A 23769-nucleotide genomic window follows, 5' to 3' on the forward strand; every position below is an offset into this window, starting at 1 on the left:
ATGACATTCTGGGGTTCTTAGAGACTTCTTTCAGCATCCTGCGGTCTGCTCTCGGGCTGAACTTGCTGGGGCGGCCTGGCCTGAACAAGTTGGCAGTTGTTTGGAATCTTCTCCACTTGTAGATGATCTTCTGGACAGTCGAAGGATTGATTTCAAATTGTTTGGAGATCTTTTTAAATCCCTTCCCAGACTCGTAGGCACCTATAACCTTCTTTCTGAAAGCCTCGGAGAGCTCTTTTGATCTGGGCATGGTGATGCCGCACACTTCAACAACAAAGAGCAAACCAAACTAAATGTCTGAGGTTTAAATAAGACAGATTCCTCCAAGATCCTCTCGAACAATGTTATAATCATTTGAACCTGAGCTGGTGCACCTGATTCTAAGTTTAGGTATTTGAAGTAGTGGTAAATGTAGGGCATGGTGGAGCTTATTTTTGAACTTTTGATATATGATCTTCTTACCCTCTCAATTTGTTCCTATATATGAAATAAACATTCAGGCAACATATGAGCACAATTGAACAATATTTAAGGGTAGCTCAATGATGGTAAAGGTTTCTGATACCCCAAAGCTGAGGCCGCCCTTTTATTTCGCATACTACTGATAATAGATTAATTCTGTTGATAAATTAAGAACCCAATTTTAACTACTAAGTAAATTGACACTCTCTCCTATCATCATACACACAACATGCAATCATTGTGGTAAAATTAACTACTGGGAACACAGATAAAACCTTTAAGTTATAAAACTCTGTGCTCCATTAAATAAATAATTACAGTAGTAATATGTACATTGTACGTACACAATATCTGTTATAATAAAAGAGTAAAATGTTCGTTGAGCTAGAGTCTGCTAGACAATAAATGCTAAAATGAGATGTAGCGCTGACCTGGGAATGCTTATCACCATAGTATCTAAAAGTAAACACTGTACATAGGTGTATCACAGAACACTATTTGAAAATAAAAACGAAGTTATCACAGGCTTTGCAGAGAATCACAGACACAATGGGTGTATAAACATGGTATAATATTATCACAGATTATAGAAGCATAATCATTGTGGTTCAACTGGTTCATATCTATTATCCAACCAATCATCCGAATCCCATTGTTTTGCTGATAAATTGATAATGCAAATTTTCCATGAATTTATATTCCAGACATGTTCAGACTTGTTTACTGTTTGGACTCAATGGACTGACTATGCTGACTAAGCAACAGCTGCAACACTGTTGCAGCAGTATGTTTGTGTAATTGCTTGAGGCATTGTGCTCACTGCTCAGTTATTAATAGAACTGTTTGAATTTTCTTGATTCTTAATTTCTTAATGCTATGTTCTATTTCTTTCAGATTCATATCTGATTGAAAATGTCATCTGTGGAAAAAGCAACAAGATCTCAAACCAAGTTGTATCTCCTTGGCGACTCTGTGACTGAATTAAGTGGCAGCAAGTTGCCATCATTGCGTATGGCTCTTGGATTCTTCCTACATCACCATCTCGATCTGAAGGAGACCGTAAGACAATCGTCGGATGTTACCATCACGGAAATAGCTAACTTTTGGAAGAAAGCTATAATCCCGATGAGAGCTCATCAAAACTGCCAAACCAAGCTTGAGCAGACATTTGAAGAATGGCGTCTTCTGAAAAAGAACAAAGCACGAACGTCACCAACTCAACTCGCGAGAGAGTCGGCTTTTGTTTCCAGGCTTGAAGACCTTTTTGATGTCGCTCATGCTGATGCTCTGACCAATACGTCAGTATTACAAGAAGACAAGGATTTTTTGTTAGCCCAGCAAGAAAAGGGAAGAAGGGGGTCGCTGGCTGGAGTAGATGTAAAGCTTGCTGCGAAGGAGAAAACGGCGTCCAAAAGAGAGGAGGAAATGCTTGCCAGGCGACAGCGAATGGAGCAAATGAAACAGTTAGCAGCTTCTACAGCTGAACTGATTTCATCTGGTTCTGAATCTGAAAACAGCTCAGCAGAAGATAGTGAAAAGATGGAAACTGGGGACAATGCAAGTGAGGGAGCTGCTGGAGGCATCACATTTCAGACACGAAAAAGAAAGAGGGGGCGAAAAACTGTCGTTACTGAAGAACTCGCAGCCGCTCTAGATCGCACAAAAGTGTCGGACCGCAAAGCCGTTTTTGTTATAGCAGAAACTGCCAAAAGCTTGGGACAGAACATTGATGAACTTGCTCTAAACAGAGACTCAATTCGCCGACAAAGAGTACAACACCGAGTCCAGAGATCTGCAAATATAAAGGCGGAGTTTCAGGGTAACGTTCCCCTTGTTGTTCACTGGGACGACAAACTGATCCTTGATCTAATTGGAAAAGAGAAGGTTGATCGCCTGCCAGTATTGGTTTCAGGGAAAGGAGTTTCTCAGCTACTCACAGTTGCCAAGCTTCCATCTGGAACAGGCGAGGCTCAGGCTGCTGCTGTCTTTGGAGCCATTGAAGACTGGGGCGTAGCCGACAGCATCCGAGCTATGTGTTTTGACACGACCAGCTCAAACACTGGTCGGATCGCTGGTGCCTGTGTCCTCCTAGAGCAGAAGCTTGAGAAGGAGCTCTTGTCACTAGCTTGCAGGCATCACATTATGGAATTGATAATTGGTGCAGTGTTCCAAGTGTGTATGGGATTGGGAGCCAAATCTTCTCCCGAGGTTCCACTCTTCAAACGCTTCCAGGAATACTGGGGATTCATAGACACAGCCAAGTATGAACCAGGGATTGCAGCTGATGATGTGGCAAGTCTAGTGGAAGACATAAAGCAAGGCACTATCGATTATGCCAACAAGCATCTTGAACAGAGTCAGCCGAGAGATGATTATAAAGAATTCTTGGAACTTGTGATTGTCTTTCTCGGTGCTGCTCCTGCCAGAGGAGTGCGATTCATGTCACCCGGAGCAATGCACCACGCCCGCTGGATGTCCAAAGTAATATACTGTCTCAAGATCTGGATGTTCAAGGCTCAATTCAAACTGACTCCTGCAGAAAAGAGAGGATTACGTGATGTGTGTGTATTCGCAGTACGTGTCTACCTGACAGCCTGGATCTCTGCACCTCAAGCATCAGGTGCTCCTTACAGTGACCTGCTGCTGCTGAAGTCACTGCTTGAATACTCATCAATCCATCCAGCCATCTCAAAGTCAACATCACGCAAGTTTTCCAATCATGTGTGGTACTTGTCACAGGAACTTGTTAGCTTGGCTTTCTTCGACAGTCGGGTCAGTTCGGCAACCAAGAGACTGATGGTGAGTGCCATGAAGAATGAAGAAGACCAAGATCAGGATCATTCCAAGCGAATCACTGTTGCTCTTGATTCATTCAAGGACAAGAACTTGGAAGATTTCGTCACAGCAAGGTCAATGAAACTTCTGCGAATGATGGAACTTCCAGATGGATTTCTCGCGGTTGATCCGGACTTGTGGGATGACAGAGACGACTACAAGCAGGCTGCAGAAACAGTCAACTCTCTCAAAGTTGTCAATGACTACGCTGAACGTGGAGTGGCACTCATTCAGGAGTACAGTGGGTTGATAACCCGCGATGAAACTCAGCTGCAATTCCTGCTGCAAGTTGTCGAGGACCATCGCAGAATGTACCCTGATAGCAGAAAACATACACTGTCCGGGATGCCATGAAAATAATAAATTTGGGGTTTGCTGGACATTGTCAGACTGATACTATGAACTCTGTCAGAAACTGAACAAAGAATTCACTATTAACGTGTTCAAAAATAAATACTGTGTTCAAGTGTGTTGTTTAAAATAAATTAAGATATAGTCTGATAAGTCCCTGGTGTTGGGCTAGCGGCTAGGGTGCCGGCTTCGGATCCAAGGATCCTGGGTTCGAATCCCGGTCGATCGCTGAATTAACGCCAGGGGGGTTGACTCAGCCTGTCATCCTTCTGAGGTCGGCTAATTGAGTACCAGTTCACTGGTAATTCCCTGTTTGTCGTTAAAGGCGGCAAAAAGGGTTGGCCGTAAAACATTGCTTCAAATAGGGGACCGAAAAACAACAACAACCACGGTTCCCGAAAAAGGCCAACCCCCGCTTTGCGGGGAAAAATGGCCTCTAAAGGTGGTTATATACTCGTAATTCGTTGAATTTTTATAATTTGTCATAATCTTTGCGGCCCTTGAGCTACCCCTAAACATAATAATTTAGTGCTCAAACTTTTTATACAGTGTTTCCATATTATGTGGAACAGATTAAGGCGGTAAGACGTTCAAAAATAAAACTTTTGTTTTTTTAAATTTTTTAAGCTCCATCGTAATGTGTACTTACTTTTTCCACATGCGAAATTTGCATTTATGTTTATTTAAATTATGCAATGGACTACAAAATGTAAATGTTTCATGATATTTGTTATATTATATCACCTTTATCTATCAATATTGTTGAAATGAAGATCAAATAGCTGTATGTTGAAATATGTTGAAAAATTCAAAACTTTACATGGGGTGTACTTACTTTTTCACGTGACTGTAGCTATTTGGGCAGTGTATAAGCCAACAGATCGCGGTCTCCATCGATATTGCCGAGGCCGTAACACCTATCGGCTCAAAATCCTTTTAACTGTTCACTTGGTAGTTTTTACAATGAAGGAAACATTAACAATGTTGTTAAAAGATTCTTTTGTGATTAATTTGTGATTGGAGTTATGTTGTTTGGAATGAAAAAAGAGATATCAAGCTCAAGTGAATGACGACATGCCATGATGGTTTCTACTTTCTGAACGTGAACTTTGCGGATCGCCATATGCAGATTCGCCACGGACCCACGATCCCCACGATCGATGTTTCTATACGTGAACTTATCCGTTTGTTTGCGAACGGGTACGTTTTTCATGGAAGTCCTTCACGAACTTGCTGTCCATGTCTGACGTGTGACTGAAGGTGCTACAGGAATGTGGAATTTATTGTTTTCATGCTTTAGCATTCGCCGTATCTGCATTGCCTGTTTGCTTCTGGTCTCCCACCCGTGCTTAGCACGGTTATCTCACTAGTTTTGATAATTCATCAAAATTCTAATTCAGAACTCTAAATCGGTCTTGTTTTAAATATGGGACATAATGTAACAAAGAAATGTAAAGTATAACTGGCTTTGTTATTTTGATGTTAATTTATCAAAATTCTAATTCAGATCTCTAAATCGGTCCAGTTTTAAATACAGGACATAATGTAACAAAGAAATGTAAAGTATAACTTGCTTTGTTATTTTGATGTTAATTTATCAAAATTCTAATTCAGATCTCTAAAGCAGTCTTGTTTTAAATATAAATTCACACCCTGCTTTAAGATGAAGTAAATATATAAATGGTGAGATGAACCTTTGTGCCAGCGATTTCAGCAACACTGTACATGACATCGCAATTGATACAACTCGTCCATTCTGGTACAACTACTTCCTTTGTGGCTTCAAAGGTGTTCAGGTGAGGCCATTGCAAAGCCATCTGCAAATCCTTTGACACAGTTTGTCAGATTTTGCCTCAATTTTGAATTCCCTTTTCTTAGCAGTGCTTGTGTTTGGGATCACAGCAGAATCTCTGTTGTATAATGATCCGTAGGGACATTTCATTGTTGTCTTCCCTAAATATCAGGAACACCTGGGGCTTTCTGAGACAGTCGGTATGAACTGTCTGGTAGATGGCACCATTCCTGCAAACTCTGGCCTGTCTAGCTCAAGCGCACTCGTTTGTTGTGCTGGCTTGGCTACAATGGCTGCTAACCAGCAAACAATCTCTATGGTGAGTGGTTAAGCTACTGTATGTACAATATAATCCATGGACTGATCGTTGTTTCCAAAATCTATTTCTCGAGACCCACCTCCCTCCACCACCAATGTATAAAAGGTACTATCGCGCGAACCCTTCGGTTAATACCAGGGCTCACGGATGTCCGAACAGCTTTACTTGAGGCGACGACCAAATACGGATTTTGCTATAGAAGCATGGGAGAAAGAATGAAGAGGAAGAAGCGGCAAAAGCGCGTACCTGTAGAGAGAATGAACTCAAACGGGAATCCAGGTTTAAAAGGAAATGGAAAATAATACAAGGATTTATTTACAAGGATAGCGGGACAGGAAAATACGCGATGATAAATAAAGGTCCTAAATTGGGATCCCGCACACCGACTTCCAAATACGAGACAGAGGAAAATGAATTAATAAAATAACTGTCCCGTTGTGTAGTGTTCTGTGGGGTGCGGCCTTATCTGTCAGTAGTCGTGTCCATCGTCCAACGCGGCCCCAAGCTCCGGCGTGAAGATACCCTCCGTCCTCTTCGCCCACGTGCTCAGCCAGGCCCCGAGCGACCCGCCCCACTCCAGGCTCCACGTCGACCACCCACGAGGTCTCGCCCGCTCACAGCACCGAACCTTGCTCCCGCACCAAAAGCACCGCGAAGGACCGAGCACCACTCCAAGCACCACGAAGATGGCGAACCAACGACCACCAGTGCAGAGGCAAAAAGAACGAGCTTCAAGCACGAGGGGAACGAGTACGAATAACGCCAGGAACGCACCGAGAGGGAAATGGCAGAGACAAGAAGAAGCCAAGGCAGCCAAGAGACAAAATGTCATGCAGCGTGTCCTTTTGTCACCTCGCGTCGTCCATCTCGCGCGTTCCCAATCAGAGCCTCGTACTTCAACCTCTCGAAGGTTCTGTTTCGCTGGTGCCCTGTCATTGGCCACGTGCCTCCCGCACTGTGGTGTTTCTCGCCCCTCCCCCTGGCCAATCAACAGTCCTCGTGGGCGTGGCTCCCAGCCATGCTCGATGTCAGATGTCCACGCCGATGTTGTACGCGGCCACTGCCTGCTTGTCTTCCACAGTCTTATTGTAAGGGAGGGGAATTTACTGTTGTGCACGAAGGGGCCTATCTAAGTGTTTATATGAGAATGCGTTGCCATAAGGGACAAAGGTTTGGCGACAGGGGGGAAACGACGAACGAGGGAACTTTATCCATAAGCCCTGCAATAATTAGCAAGCCCCGCCCCCCCACCCCCCTCTCCTCATGGCGGGGACACCGATACTGCTCATACCGACAAACCGGACTAAACATATAACTTATTACAAGGTAGATTCCCTATCGCGACATTCGAAGCATGATGACTTTTCAGATCTATCTGACCCTATATGTCACTACCAGCCCTAAAATAACAGTACTTACATACAATTGCAACTACTATCATTTATTTCCAAACCAACCACAACAGAAGTGTTTCTTAATTTCTTTGCAACGACTTCCTGGATTTTGCTAACTAAACTTTTTACACATTACACTGTTTGTTTTATCAATCTAAAAATATATATTTAATATTGGATTGTCTCAAAAATTGATTCCCAGATTACTCGGTTTTTCAAGTTGCTTTTTTTTTTTTTTTTTTTTTTTTTTGTTGTATACAAGATCGAGGCTCGTGAAAGAGCTAACATTTATCACACAAAAAGTCAAACCGACACATAAAACACAAAAAATAAGGGGAGCGGTAGACAAGATGGGGAGAGAGGGGGAAGGACACAAACACAACATTTGAGAGCAGGGACATCGGGAGAAATGTGGGAGGGGGAGGGCTTGGGGGGAGGTGGGAGAGGTATAAAACATAATATGAACACTGCAAGGACTTTCAGGAAAGAAGTTGGAATTCCCCCCAAAAAAAGTAGGCTTGTGTAGACAAAAAGTAGGTTTATAGTAGGATTGCCATTTGATTTTTAACCTTGCCGAGTCATACCAAAGACTTTAAAAATGGTACATGCCTGCTTCCTTGTTTGACACGTGGCATTAGCGATTAGAGCACAGATGAGCCCTGTAGGTTGGCAACTCATGCAGAAATTCGGGAGGGGTGGGGATGGAATTTCTTTTTAATTGTCCCACTGATCAGGAAAGAAAAGCGATGTCACAAGATGGCATCATCCGCACCCAGAGTACTCCAGGAGGTTACGTCACCTCACCAAGGTCTCAGGCTGGTGTGTGTGTGTGTGTGTCGTGTGTGTCATCTCTGTGTGCATGCGTGTGTGTGCCACAGTTACCCCCATTAGCCTGAAACCCTGTAAAAAGTGTAATTTGTTATATCGAAATGCAAAGTAATTGTTCCTTATGACAGTTCTGTACTTGGTTTCTGGTGGTGATACACCACAAGAGCAGAACATACACTACATGGCCAAAAGTATTCGGACACTCCTAATTAGTGGATTCGTCTGTTTCAGCCAAACCCATTGCTGACAGGTATATATAATCAAGCACCCAGCCATGCAATCTCCATAGACAAACATTGGCAGTAGAATGGGCCGTACTGTTGTTGTATGGCCCATACTGAAGACCCACCCATACTGAAGAGCTCAGTGACTTTCAACGTGGCACCGTCATGGGATGCCACCTTTCCATCAAGTCAGTTCATCAAATTTCTGCCCTGCTAGAGCTGCCCCGGTCACAACTGTAAATGCTGTTTTTGTGAAGTGGAAACGTCTAGGATCAACAACAGCTCAGCCGCAAAGTGGTAGCTCACAGAACACAAGCTCACAGAATGGGACCGCCGAGTGCTGAAGTGCGTAGTGCGCACAAATAATCTGTCCTTGGATGCAACACTTGCTACCGAGTTCCAAACTGCCTCTGGAAGCAACGTCAGCAGAACAGCTGTTCGTCGGGAGCTTCATGAAATGGGTTTCCATGGCTGAGCAGCCGCACACAGATCACCATGCGCAATGCCAAGCGTCAGCTGGAGTGGTGTAAAGTTCGCCACCATTGGACTCTGGAGCAATGGAAACGCGTTCTCTAGAGTGATGAATCACGCTTCACCATCTGTCAGTCCGACAGACTAATCTGGGTTTGGGGGATGCCAGGAGAACGCTACCTGTCCGAATGCATAGTGCCAACTGTAAAGTTTGGTGGAGGAGGAATAATGGTCTGGGGTTGTTTTTCATGGTTCGGGCTTGGCCCCTTAATTCCAGTAAAGGGAAATCTTAATGCTGCAGCATACAATGACATTCTACACGATTGTGTGCTTCCAACTTTGTGGCAACAGTTTGGGGAAGGCCCTTTCCTGTTTCAACATGACGATGCCCCCGTGCACAAACGAAGTCCAAACAGAAATGGTTTGTCCGGATCGGTGTGGATGAACTTCAGTGGCCTGCACAGAGCCCTCACCGCAACCCCATCAAACACCTTTGGGATGAATTGGAATGCCGACTGCGAGCCAGGCCTAATCGCCCAACATCAGTGTCCGACCTCACTAATGCTCTTGTGGCTGAATGGAAACAAATCCCCGCAGCAATGTTCCAACATCTAGTGGAAAGCCTTCCCAGAAGAGTGGAGGCTGTTATCGCAGCAAAAGGGGGAAGCAACTCCATACTAATGCCCATGATTTTGGAATAAGATGTTCAATGTTTGGGTGTCCACATACTTTTGGTCATGAAGTGTATTTCAACACGTTGTTTACGGATTATGACTAAACTTGGTGGACGAGCTGGTAAGGAGACCAGAACAAGCCGATTAGATTTTGGTTCAGGTCCGAATCCAGATCACCGCCTTTCAGTGGGATACAAAACGTAAACTGTTCAACCTGGCGCAGGTATGCGCTTTACAGAGTGCCGTTCTAGTTTGATATGCATCTAATCTCCCCATTTCGATGCAACAGCTTCTATAAAGGGAAACAAACCGGAAGTTCCACGAACGGACGATGACATATGATCATTGTTGCTTTTTATCAGATTTAGTCGCAGAATTTCCTTTTCTCAGTTTTTTGACATTTAAGTTTAAATTCTAAATCATCTCAACCATTTTTTATCCAGAGTATTAATTCTGTTGAAGCTGTTTCCCTGGATAAGAATGAACCCTGAACGGATCACCGCTATGTTTTGTTACACAGTGTATGGGTTTTGATACATTTTTAGAATTGGACTCAGGGACAGACACACAACACCCTACTCTTTTTGAATGGCACCACAAGATCTTTAATGTCCACTAAGAAATGATAGCACATGTGATAGAGATGTCAGTCCCTCCGTAGAACAACATTTATGCAGTACCCCCTGTACCTGCAAAGCAACAATCCGACAGTTAACGTTCAGGTCGTCAATCAAACCCAGACGGGACATTTCAACGGCTAGTATCTTTCCTCTGAACTCTTCTTCCAGCCATTTATTTGTTGACTCGCGAGGTACCCGTGCTACGCATGGGTAGGAAGCAAAAAGAAAACGAGCAATGGTGAAACGGTGAATGCTAAACCATGGAACCAATAAATTCCACATTCCTGTGCCCCCTTCAGTCGTACGTCAGCCATGGACAGCGGGTTCGTGAAAGGCTTAAGTAAAAACGGCGAATGGGAAACTATGAACTAATGAATTCCACATTCATGTGCCACCTTCAGTCGTACGTCAGCCATGGACAGCAGGTTCGTGAAAGACTTAGGTAAAAACGGTGAATGGGAAACTATGAACCAATGAATTTCACATTCCTGTGCCACCTGTAGTTGAGGAAGCATGGACAGCAGGTTCGTGAAGGACTTAAGCATAAAAAAACTTACCTATTTGTAAGGTTCTATACCCAGTGAATGGCGAATCTGCATATGGCGAATCCGCGAATGCCACGGTTAGAAAGTGGAAACCCTCATATCATTTCCTCATTTATATTTAAACATTTTATTAAACATTTATTTATATTTATATTTTTCGCTCTTTCACGAGCCTCGATCTTGTATACAAAAAAAAAAAAAAAACTATCTATTTTCATTTCAAACAGCATCATTGTAATCATATATTAATACGATGACATAATACTGTGTTAAATGATGATTGTATTGAGATATTATCAAACCAGCCCATTGTTGTCATCTGTTCACTTCCAGATTTGGGAGCAGGTCCGTATCGAGCCAATTTCAAAATCATAAATTTAATGAGGAATTCATGAAACCTCCGACCTACCTTTAAACATCCGCTGGGACCCCAAAACGTTCCAAATAAAGTTTTGGTGGGGCTAGCCCCAAAACTGAGGGAGTAGTTTCGGGACAGACAGATGGACGGGCGGACGGACAGACACTCCTGTTTTATAATACTAGGGCATGCCCGTACTATATATATATATCTAAAATTATATCCCCCCCCTCTATTTACATGAAATGGTTTGGTCCAAAGCGAACGGCTTGCGAGTGGTGACAATCCCCCCCCTCTATTTACATGAAATGGTTCGGTCCAAAGCGAACGGCTTCCGGAGTTTGGTAAAGAAATCGCCATCGCGTACACAAACGCGCAGGAAAGCGAATGAATCGCAAATTCGTTTTTATTAGTTGTAAAACATAGTTTAACGCCAACATAGTTTGCAAACGTGAAATAAATGAATACGCTCTCAAATGTGCCATCCGAGGCAGAGTGTGTCCGCCACGTTCGGCACACGCGATAGTTCGCTGCTCTCTGATTGGTTGAATCGTTTTTTGGACATAGCTCGGTAAGTAATTGTCCGATTAATATGAAACCTTGAAAAGGCACATCCTCGGGTCCCCAGCAATATACCTGGCAAGTTAAAAGTATATCGGACCCGTGGTTGTCGAGAAACAGCGGTCACAGACAAACGTACAGACGTACAGACAGACAGACAGAGATTACTGGAATTATAGATAGATATAGAATAATAACTAAAATAATTTTGATAACTATGGGATTTGTTAGTTCTATTTTCTAAATCAAAGTTTAGGTTACCTGTATATATCAGTGCACTGCTGTAGATAGTAGCGGGATGATTTACCTTCAAAATTCATTTTACATGATTGCAAGGCCCAGCACGTTTTTAATAAGTTCTTACCAGTATCAGAAACCTGAAATAACCAGGAATTGATGCTCCACTCAGGGATCATCAGTGGTTTTGCCATCAAGTTTTCTCATGCCACCTTGTTGAAGCCCAAGTTTATGTTCCAGTGAGTTTATGTTTGTGAAGGCCTCAAGTATTCTTTCTTTATTCCATTCTGCGTGGTCGGAAGTTTAACAGTAACTCGAGTTTAGCAGTAACTCAAGTTTAGCAGTAACTCAAGTTTAGCAGTAACTCAGGTTTAGCAGTAACAAGTTTAGCAGTAACTCAGGTTTAGCAGTAACTCAAGTTTAGCAGTAACTCAAGTTTAGCAGTAACTCAAGTTTAGCAGTAACTCAGGTTTAGCAGTAACTCAAGTTGAGCAGTAACTCAAGTTTAGCAGTAACTCAGGTTTAGCAGTAACTAAAGTTTAGCAGTAACTCAAGTTTAGCAGTAACTCAGGTTTAGCAGTAACTCAAGTTTGGCAGTAACTCAGGTTTAGCAGTAACTCAGGTTTAGCAGTAACTCAAGTTTAGCAGTAACTCCGGTTTAGCAATAACTCAGGTTTAGCAGTAACTCACGTTTAGCAGTAACTCAGGTTTAGCAATAACTCAGGTTTAGCAGTAACTCAAGTTTAGCAGTAACTCAAGTTTAGCAGTAACTCAGGTTTAGCAGTTACTGAAGTTTAGCAGTAACTCAAGTTTAGCAGTAACTCAGGTTTAGCAGTAACTCAAGTTTGGCAGTAACTCAGGTTTAGCAGTAACTCAGGTTTAGCAGTAACTCAAGTTTAGCAGTAACTCAGGTTTAGCAGTAACAAGTTTAGCAGTAACTCAGGTTTAGCAGTATCTCAGGTTTAGCAGTAACTGAAGTTTAGCAGTAACTCAGGTTTAGCAGTAACTCAAGTTTGGCAGTAACTCAGGTTTAGCAGTAACTCAGGTTTAGCAGTAACTCAAGTTTAGCAGTAACTCAGGTTTAGCAGTAACAAGTTTAGCAGTAACTCAGGTTTAGCAGTTACTCAGGTTTAGCAGTAATGCAAGTTTAGCAGTAACTCAGGTTTAGCAGTAACTCAGGTTTAGCAGTAACAAGTTTAGCAGTAACTCAGGTTTAGCAGTTACTCAAGTTTAGCAGTAACTCAGGTTTAGCAGTAACTCAAGTTTAGCAGTAACTCAGGTTTAGCAATAACTCATGTTTGGCAGTAACTCAGGTTTAGCAGTAACTCAGGTTTAGCAGTTACTCAAGTTTGGCAGTAACTCAGGTTTAGCAGTAACTCAGGTTTAGCAGTAACTCAGGTTTAGCAGTAACTCAAGTTTAGCAGTAACTCAGGTTTAGCAATAACTCAGGTTTAGCAGTAACTGAAGTTTAGCAGTAATGCAAGTTTAGCAGTAACTCAGGTTTAGCAGTAACTCAGGTTTAGCAGTAACAAGTATAGCAGTAACTCAGGTTTAGCAGTTACTCAAGTTTAGCAGTAACTCAGGTTTAGCAGTTACTCAAGTTTAGCAGTTACTCAAGTTTAGCAGTTACTCAAGTTTAGCAGTTACTCAAGTTTAGCAGTTACTCAAGTTTAGCAGTTACTCAAGTTTAGCAGTAACTCAAGTTTAGCAGTAACTCAGGTTTAGCAGTAACTCAGGTTTAGCAGTTACTCAAGTTTAGCAGTTACTCAAGTTTAGCAGTTACTCAAGTTTAGCAGTTACTCAAGTTTAGCAGTTACTCAAGTTTAGCAGTAACTCAGGTTTAGCAGTAACTCAAGTTTAGCAGTAACTCAGGTTTAGCAGTAACTCAGGTTTAGCAGTAACTAGCTTATATTTAACCTGCTTGTTCCCAAGTTTCATTTCCAGCTGATCATATCTACCAAGTAATATCTAATGTCATGTCAGCAGGGGGCACTCGTCATTCAGAATGAGGGAATGTTTAAGAGGCAAAGGGTAACTCGTCTTGGAGATCTGGGAGTATTCTCTTTGAAACTAGGTCCCTGGGTTGTCGCTCGGTGTCCTTGCTTTGTTCCCTGCCCCATGTGGGCCCTTCCTGGTTTCTAAAACCACAATGTTCCAATGAATCGACATGAATTTCCAGAATAATATCAAATCAGATTTGTCACTCCACTTTTGACTTTTATTTTTTATTCGTCTTTTCAAGACTAAGTCAAGGAGAGGTCTCACCCTCATTGGCAGGACCACCAACCATCCATCATTTAGGTGTCCAACACGTGCTGCAGGTCCGTTTTGGAGATTGAATACAGTCTGATTCGTACGTGGACTAAGTCATTGGTGCAAATACAAATGAAGTTGTTGGTGCATCATTGCAGAAGGAGTTGGCAGAGATTTGTACAAGGAGTGAACGTTACGTTGGAACACAAGGAGGAGGAATGGATCAGTCGATCTCGTTCTTGGCCAGAAAAGGATCGGTCAGTAATCTAACAGCGATAAACCGTGTGTGCTGCCTATGGGGGGGTTTGTTAACACATGGCTGTTCATATGTTTTGTACCCATTGGGTGGGTTTGTTAACACATGGCTGTTCATATGTTTTGTACCTATGGGGTGGGTTTGTTAACACATGGCTGTTCATATGTTTTGTACCTATGGGGTGGGTTTGTTAACACATGGCTGTTCATATGTTTTGTACCCATTGGGTGGGTTTATTAACACATGGCTGTTCATATGTTTTGTACCTATGGGGTGAGTTTGTTAACACATGGCTGTTCATATGTTTTGTACCCATGGGGTGGGTTTGTTAACACATGGCTGTTCATATGTTTTGTACCTATGGGGTGGGTTTGTTAACACATGGCTGTTCATATGTTTTGTACCAATAGGGTGGGTTTATTAACACATGGCTGTTCATATGTTTTGTACCCATTGGGTGGGTTTATTAACACATGGCTGTTCATATGTTTTGTACATATGGGGTGGGTTTGTTAACACATGGCTGTTCATATGTTTTGTACCCATTGGGTGGGTTTATTAACACATGGCTGTTCATATGTTTTGTACCTATAGGGTGGGTTTGTTAACACATGGTTGGTCGTATGTTCGTACCCATGGGGTGGGTTTGTTAACACATGGCTGTTCATATGTTTTGTACCAAAAGGGTGGGTTTGTTAACACATGGCTGTTCATATGTTTTGTACCAATAGGGTGGGTTTGTTAACGCATGGCTGTTCGTATGTTTTGTACATATGGGGTATTGTAGACCTTGTAGATATGTACAAATCGTGTAGACCTTGTAGACCCCATATGTACCTTGTAGACCTTGTAGACCCCATATGTACCTTGTAGACCTTGTAGAAGAAGATCTTGTAGACCCCATATGTACAAAACACAAGGAGGAGGTTCAAGCCCAAGTTTGCTCATTGTGCTACACACAGTGACACAAAACAGCAGAATGACTCCTTTTCTCTATTTAAACTGGGTGAATGAGTGATCACCCCTCAGCCCAAATTGGGTTAAGGGGTATTGTCGTCACGGGCGTCGTCCGGGCGTCCGACAACTTTTGGTTTCCATCAATTTCGAGCAGAACGGCATGTCCGATTAAATCCATGTTTACAGTGTGTGTTGGGGTTGAGGAGCGGAAGGTTCCTTTCGAAAATGGGCGCGCTGCGATTTTCAATATGGCCGCCACGGCAGCCATCTTGAAATTGGTTTCCAGCAATTTCAAGCAGAACGGCTTTTCTGATTAAATCCATTTTTGCAGTGTGTGTTGGGGTTGAGTAGCGGAAGGATCATAGGCGTGCTGCGATTTTCAATATGGCCGCCACGGCAGCCATCTTGAAATTGGTTTCCGTCAATTTCAAGCAGAACGGCTTTTCTGATTAAATCCATTTTTGCAGTGTGTGTTGGGGTTGAGTAGCGGAAGGTGCCTTTCGAAAATGGGCGCGCTGCGATGTTCAATATGGCCACATGGCAGCCATCTTGAAATTGGTTTCCGTCAATTTCGAGCAGAACGGCTTTTCAGATTAAATCCATGTTTGCAGTGTGTTTTGGGGTTGAGTAGAGGAAGGTTCCTTTCGAAAATGGGCGCGCTGCAATTTTCAATATGGCCGCCACGGTAGCCATCTTGAAATTGGTTTCCGTCAATTTCGAGCAGAACGGCTTGTCAGATTAATTCCATGTTTGCAGTGTGTGTTGGGGTTGAGTAGAGGAAGGTGCCTTTCGAAAATGGGCACGCTGCGATTTTCAATATGGCCGCCACGGCAGCCATCTTGAAATTGGTTTCCACCATGCATGGGCTGAGGGGTTACGCCCGCTTTGCGGTGCTATTTATTTTTATAATGCAAGCACCTGCAACTCACCACAGGTGAGTTCAATTCCAAAGGAAAGGAGAATCACCTGCTTGAAATCTAATTATTTATAACAACTTCTAAAAGGTGCCAATAATATTGTCCGGGCCGTTTTAGGATTTCTTTGTGGAATAAGCTAAGATTTAGGAATTTTTTCAGCTTTTTTTGGTTTTGTTCCACTAAAAACCAAAGAAATACAAATGTGGATACAAAAATATTTTTTAATTTCAACAATTATCTGTAATAAATGGTGCATTATTTGAAAAAAGTGAAACGGTGCCAATATTTTTGACCACGACTGTATGTCATGTTCTTGGATGTTTTTGGTTTGCAGTTTGATTCCTGAAACTGTGGTTTATGCAGTTGTTTATGGAAAGCTTACGTGTTACCTTTATCGTCATCTTTACCACTTTAGGCCATGCTGATTGACTTTGAACCTCTGCGAGCGACCGAGGTGTCCATGCCTCCGGGTGCAGTGTTTGTGATTGCCAGCAGCTGCGTGGAGATGAACAAGGCAGCGACTGCTCACTTCAACGTCCGTGTGGCCGAGTGTCGCATCGCTGCGAAGGTTTGTGCAGCAGTGCAAGTTCCTCGTCTTGGTTACGGAAAGAGAGGGGAGGTAGTACTGGTGTCATGTCAACCTACTGGAACACAAAACGGACACTTTGAAAACATGTACTCAACCGATGATGGTGCGGTCCCTGGGATCACCTGATTATATAGAGGGGAGACGTAGTTTAAAACATAAATCTTCTGAAGCCACAAAATTTGCGTTTCTAGTCCATTGGTGGATAACAGTACAGGTTCCATTGAGGTTTGAGTTCCTCGTACTTTGCAGGGTTACCAAATCAAAATAAGAAATTGCAATTGACTCAAATTTTTTAGCCCAATCAGTATACCCTGATGTGTTTTTGTTTTTGAATTGTCAAAATACATCCAAGTTCAGGTATTTTATAATTAATCAGAGACTTGTTTCTTCTCCAATTGTCAGGTTCCAACATTCAGTCATTCTCCCTGCAGCTTTGAAGGGGTAACATACATTGCTGCGATTAACGGCTCTTGCTGGTGTTTGTCTGCACTAGATTCTCGCAAAAGCCATGAGCTTGCGCTGGCAGGAGGTGGTAAAGTTGAAAGACGTACAGGATGCACAGCAAGTCAGCACCATGGACATGCTGGCGATGGTCGAAACGTATCTACACCCAGAGCCATATAGCAGACATGAAATCTGCTCTGCTCTAGAATTGAGCAACACACAGCTGGACTCCATGCTTCTCAGCCAAAATACCACGCACGGTATGACCCCTACTTAGGTAAAGTAACCTCTGTGATATCCGATGATCATTAGGGAGGTTATTTGGGTATTTCTGATGGGTGGCTGGAGCTGGGTGACTCTAAATGTACGACCCCTTATAGGGTTTCTTTCAGAATATACACTACATGGTCAAAAGTATGCGGACACCCATTCTAATTAGTGGATTCGACTGTTTCAGCCACACCCATTGCTGACAGGTATATATAATCAAGCACACAGCCATGCAATGTCCTTAGACAAACATTGGCAGTAGGATTGGCCGTACTGAAGAGCTCAGTGACTTTCAACGTGGCACCGTCATGGGATGCCACCTTTCCAACAAGTCAGTTTGTCAAATTTCTGCCCTGCAACTGGAGCTGCCCCAGTCAACTGTAAGTGTTGTTATTGTGAAGTGGAAACGTCTAGGAGCAACAACAGCTCAGCCGTGAAGTGGTAGGCCACACAAGCTCACAGAACGGGACCACCGAGTGCTGAAGCACATAGCGCGTAAAAATCGTCTGTCCTCAGTTGCAAGACTCGCTACCGAGTTCCAAACTGTCTCTGGAAGCAACGTCAGCACAACAACTGTTCGTCGGGAGCTTCATTAAATGGGTAACGCTGCATTGAACCTTGCAGGAGCTACGGTTCCGGGGGTGGTGGGGGGGGGGCGGGGGGGGGCGCTGTGTTACGTTTGTGGGGTAGAGGGTGAAATGCCATAGTACAGGTAATATTGTATCGGTATACCATGGACCGTGGACACGTAAGAGACATCTCGATGTATTTAAGTAGGGAAAACTGTGAGCTTAAGGTTGTTTACATGTCACCGCACATGGGGGGTGGTGTTGTGTTAACCAGGTAGGGTCTAAGGTTAGTTTCTCCCAGTATGTTATTGCCCCATGTGACCTTTTCCTACGTTATTAAACAACAACTATAACAACAACCTTCCATTAACCCAACCATAACTGACATCCTCGCCGACAGAAGCCGAACGTTCTCGATAGACAATTAACCCCACCAAACAACCGAGTCAGGAAAAAGGGCACACCTTGAAGTTCGTCATTGGTCGAGCCCGACCATTGGGGCGATGCAGTGGAACTCGGCGATTGGTCAGGGTGACGTCACAGGGAAGGTTCGAACAGGAGAGGATGAAGAATCACTGAGTCTCTCTCTTGGTTTTGTGCTGGCTGAACAAGAAGCTCGCATTTTGTTGGAAGGCGGCGCCATTTGGTGTGTGTTGATCTGCTGCGGAGAGAGAGTGTTGTTGGCAATTACGATTGTGAGGAGGTGTTGGCGGCGGTTTGTGGGGCTCTTGGCGCTTCGGACGGCGTGGAGAGCGAAAGAGGACCACCCGCACCAATTACCTCACGTTCGTGGCACAGTGGAGAGAGGGACTCCGCGCTATCTTGTGCGCTTCCCGTGTGGTGGCTCCGACTTCTTACGACCACCAAGCTCCGAACAAGTCCTTGTCGAGACCAAAGCCGAGTGCCGGCATAAAGGGGGGATTTTCTTTTATTTTACCTTTCCCCTCATCTGTTTTTGAGTCTGCATGTGGAGGTACTTCGATTAGAATTATAGGTTTACCCCAGCATTCGTTTTTATTCCGTGCATTACTCTCAATAAATCATTATTGTGGCATTTTGTATTTGTTGTGTCGTGTTTCTTTGTTGTTGGTTTCGGGAATTAACCCGTGTGCTTGATGCAGGTAAGCACTTTGGTTCCATCCCCCACGCATGACAGACCAACCGCCAGTTTCAGCTACGCGCCTCAGAAATTAATGACTTTCGGCCATTTGCCACCTGGCGGTGTTAACCGCAGGGGCTGACACGACAATATATATATATATATATATATATATATATATATATATATATATATATATATATATATATATATATATATATGAGTGTGTGCACGTATGTGTGTGTATGTGATTTCTGTAGTGTGGTTTTCCTTGTGTGTAATGTTCATCGTATTTGAATGTGTAAAGAAAATGGATGTTTTTGATAACCCTTGTCCAAAGGCTAGAATAGCCAGCCATGTTATTGTACCGGTTGCCAGTGGTTACGCACCATGGAATGATCAGTTTGAAGGGGAAAAAATAAATTATTGGGTAGTTTGATATAACCGTGATGTGCCAATGTAGCTGAAGGTACTTACCTGTACTATGTAGCTACACGGCAACGTTGTTGCTCAAGCATTATATCCTTGGGAATGGCAGAGTATTACAAAAATGTGACGCTAATGAGAGTAGTGGTTGAGGCGGCACATTTGTGTGAAGTTGCACCTTATACCGTATTCAAGATGGCGTTCACCCTTTTATTTTCAAGTTTGCTGGCGATTTGTGTCACCAAACCAGCCATGTCATTAAAACAAGCCTAGCGGCCATGACAGTTAGGTGAAAAGTTTTGAGCTTTCATTTCTCTTTTTTCTGTAAGTTCCAGGTTGGGATTTAGTTGTTGTTTCAGGGTGAGATCTTGTGTTGTGATTTCGAGCTAAACCGAAGCATTACGTCTTGTGCTGTCACAGTGTAGACATGTTTATTGCTTTTTTTTATCTATTATTGGCTGCTCTTCCACCAATCGCAAACCCTTCCCAGTCAAAGGCATTTTTCCAGCATCGTCCTCTTGTTAAACTTCCAAAGCGCAGGCTTTCTGCCCACGTGCTCATGTCTTTGTCTCTCTTTTCTCCCATCTGTGGATCCATCTCTCCACAAAGTTCAGGAATGCTCTCACCTCCACTACTTCCAGGTTGCAGCTCACAGTCATCTCTTCCTCCCCACAATGTTGTTTTTTTTGTTTTTTTTTACTTTCACCAACTCTACCCCTTGTACCCTCCTCTTCTTCCTCTGATATCCTACTTGAATGATTGTATGTTCTCTGACTTCCCTTTTGTGCTGTTTGTAGCCTTTTTATCCTTTGTCATTTTCCTCTTCCATAAGCCTCTCCTCTGTTTGAGGAAAAAGATGTCTGTGATGGCTGCAGAGTCCAGATTGCAAACGGGGAAGTGCACGCCCGAATGACTTCTAACTTGTAAGTTGCAGCTTGTGGAGGATTTTTTTTTTTTTTAACTCTATTAAACCATGAGATGGTTTATTTCATTTGCACTGGGATTTTATGAGCCATGTTGTTATTATGATTCAGCAAGTGCTAAGCATCCATTGCTTGGCTACCAACTGCATGTGTGCTGCACTTTTCAGTGCCACGTGTGAATAATGTTGGGCACGCGAACCTAAGAACTGTCCGATAATTTGCAACTAACAATGTGGTTTTATCCGGCCTGGTGTTGGCTTAGCGATTAGGGTGCGGCTTGGGATCCTAGGATCCTGGGTTCGAATCCCGGTCGGGTGCCAGCTTGGGATCCGAGGATCCTGGGTTCGAATCCCGGTCGGGTGCCAGCTTGGGATCCGAGGATCCTGGGTTCGAATCCCGGTCGGATGCCAGCTTGGGATCCGAGGATCCTGGGTTCGAATCCCAGTCGGGTGCCAGCTTGGGATCTGAGTATCCTGGGTTCGAATCCCGGTCGGGTGCGGCTTGGGATCCGAGGATCCTGGGTTCAAATCCCGGTCGGGTGCGGCTTGGGATCCGAGGATCCTGGGTTCGAATCCCGGTCGGGTGCGGCTTGGGATCCGAGGATCCTGGGTTCAAATCCCGGTCGGGTGCCAGCTTGGGATCCGAGGATCCTGGGTTCGAATCCCGGTCGGGTGCGGCTTGGGATCCTAGGATCCTGGGTTCGAATCCCGGTCGGGTGCGGCTTGGGATCCTAGGATCCTGGGTTCGAATCCCGGTCGATCGCTGAATTAACGCCAGGGGGGTTCACTCAGCCTGTCATCCTTCCGAGGTCCGCAAATTGAGGAGCAGTTCACTGGGTAATCCCCTGTGGGCATCCGGCCATAAAACATTGCTTCAAAAAGCGAACCACGGTGCCCAAAAGGCCACCCCCAGCTCTGCGGGGGGGAAATGGCCTCTAAAGGGGGTTCAATGTGGTTTTATCCACGTGCAACACCTTGTCAAACACAGTGTGCTCTGCCCTTTAATGGCAGCCCTTTTGTTGTTGCAGTGCAAAGTTTCAAGCTTTACCAGCGAGCGAAGCACGTGTTCGGCGAGGCAGACAGGGTGTCCGAGTTCCGCCTCGCGTGCCACGGTGCGCCCGGGCAAGGGGGCACGGACGCCGCTTTTCTGCGGTCCGTGGGCGAGCTCATGAATGCCAGCCACAGCAGCTGCCGCGACCTGTACGAGTGCAGCTGCGACGAGCTCGACGACCTTGTGAACATTTGCCTGTAAGTGATGAGGGGTGAGAGCAGAATGGAAGGATCTGTTTTTGTTCCACCCAGCATAGGATAGATAACCTTTTAGTCATTCATTACACTTTGTGACGTTTACCCTCCGACTTGGACAAAAATAATGGTCACTTTGATTGGTAACCTTTGGAAGGTAATCCTGTGAAAACAAAGCGAAAACGCACAGATAACGTTGTGTCCCAAGTTTGATCCTTCTCCAAATGAACGGTTATCCTTGTTCTAATAACCAGGTATTCTCGAAATGGCTGATTCGCTCTTACAGGTTGTTAAAATGGGAAGGAATTGTACTCGTGTCATGAGTTTTGACGTTAACTTTTTATAAGGCAAGCACAATTACAAAATGGCGATTATTATAACCTCTTTAGGTCGTGTTCTTATTGCAGTTGTCTGAAAAGCAATTATCTAATGCACACGTCACATGACTTTTAGTATAAGCAGATTTGAGCTTTGTTTCACCTTCACTTCTAATGAGGGTTTCCTTTTATTTTTGGTCATCATCCGATATCTCTTTGTCCTTCCCAAATCGGCGACTGAATATTCCAGATCTCCATGAACAATATCTTAATCATTGCTGTCCACCTTGAATTCCACCTTGCACCTCTCGCACATCTGGTTGAAGTCGAAAAAGGCTACTCAACAAAGACTGTCCAACTTGATATACAGTATCTTCCTCGCAGGACCATGAACCGACTTCCCGGTGCTTAGGGTTGTGTTGATGTAGATGTGGATATGGGGGCACGGGGGGCACTGGGGTATAATTTGGTGATAACCAAATCTGCTTGAAATTGCTGTTTTACCTCAAACCACAATTACTCTTGACATTTTTATAGGTTCAAAATTTGCTCATTAAGGCTGTAAATAAATGCGTAACAAAAGCACTACCCTCAGGTACACGGAGTAAGCAGTATTACCCTCAGGTACATGGAATACGCAGTATGACCCTCAGGTACACGGAGTACGCTGTATGACCCTCAGGTACACGGAGTATGCAATATTACCCTCAGGTACACGGAGTACTGCAGACGTTCCAAAGTCATTTCATGCTTCGACAAATCATGCTGGCGGATGATAAGGAATCACAAAAGTTCTTTGTAACTGAACATTGAATTTCTCATACCTTTTCACATGTTCATAACTACCGTAAACTTTTACTGTTTTTTTTCTTCAAATTTTATTTATTTATCTCTATTAAATTAATGACAGGATGGCCGAAAGATACAGTGCCTATAGAAAGTCTACACCCCCCTATCAAAATTTTCACCTTTTGTTACCTTATAACCTGGAATTAAATCTGACTTTTTCCACCTTTATTTACACATCGTAACCCACAACTTCCAAGTGAAAAACAAATTCAACAAATTGCAGAAAATTAATTAATAATACAAAACTATAACAAGTGCAGATACATTCAAAGAACACCGCCCCTGTGCCAAATAATGAAATATCCTCCAGCGCGGCATTGCCGGGGCGCCCTCGGCGCCCGGCAATACCGCAGTGCAGCTCATAGAGACTGCATTGGGAGGGAAAGGTGTACACTAATTGATTGATTAATTGTATAATTAAAATCAATAAAAGACTATCACAAAATATTTTCTTAATCAATTGGCTAATAGCATAACGAAACCACTCGTGCTTCATCCGAAGATGTATCTTTTAGAAATTTAATTAAATAAGTCATTAATATAAAATTAAATAATTAATTGATTAATCAATAAATCAAAAATATCCTTGATAGCCACATCACTTTGTCACTGTCATGTCCAAAATTAGCTTCCGAGCTCAAAAGGTGCCTGAGATATTGGCCAAATGAGAAAGAAAAGAAATAAATGATTAATAATGAAAATAAAGAAATGATTAATAATTTAAATAAATAAATAATAATCATTAAAAAAATTAAATTATTAATCAATTCGGTCACAGAACACATAAACCACCACCATTTCATCAGAATCTGTAACTTAAAAAAAAAATTTTAGTCATTAATCAAATAATTAAATAATTAATCGATTAATTGATTAATTGATTAATTAATAAATCAAAAATAGCCTTTGCAGCCAAATCACCTAGTCATTGGCATGTCCAAATATCAGCTTCCTAACTCAAAAGGTGCCCGAGTTGGTCAGAAGA

At 43.3% G+C, this 23769-nt stretch overlaps 1 protein-coding gene across 2 annotated transcripts in view; it reads left to right on the forward strand.

Annotated features, from left to right (window-relative positions):
* GALK2 (galactokinase 2) overlaps positions 1-23769 on the forward strand; it is a 103694-nt gene that overhangs the window by 51549 nt on the left and 28376 nt on the right. For both annotated transcript variants that reach the window (XM_068107041.2, XM_068107040.2), the window contains exons 4-9: positions 5354-5444; positions 5613-5759; positions 14083-14181; positions 16470-16622; positions 17137-17347; positions 21402-21621. In XM_068107041.2, coding sequence (XP_067963142.2) covers positions 5354-5444; positions 5613-5759; positions 14083-14181; positions 16470-16622; positions 17137-17347; positions 21402-21621 — 921 coding nt within the window. The remainder of the gene's footprint in view (positions 1-5353; positions 5445-5612; positions 5760-14082; positions 14182-16469; positions 16623-17136; positions 17348-21401; positions 21622-23769) is intronic.

This window comes from Myxine glutinosa, chromosome 2 (genome assembly GCF_964187855.1).
Source record: "Myxine glutinosa chromosome 2, kmMyxGlut1.1, whole genome shotgun sequence".
Lineage (NCBI taxonomy): Eukaryota > Metazoa > Chordata > Myxini > Myxiniformes > Myxinidae > Myxine > Myxine glutinosa.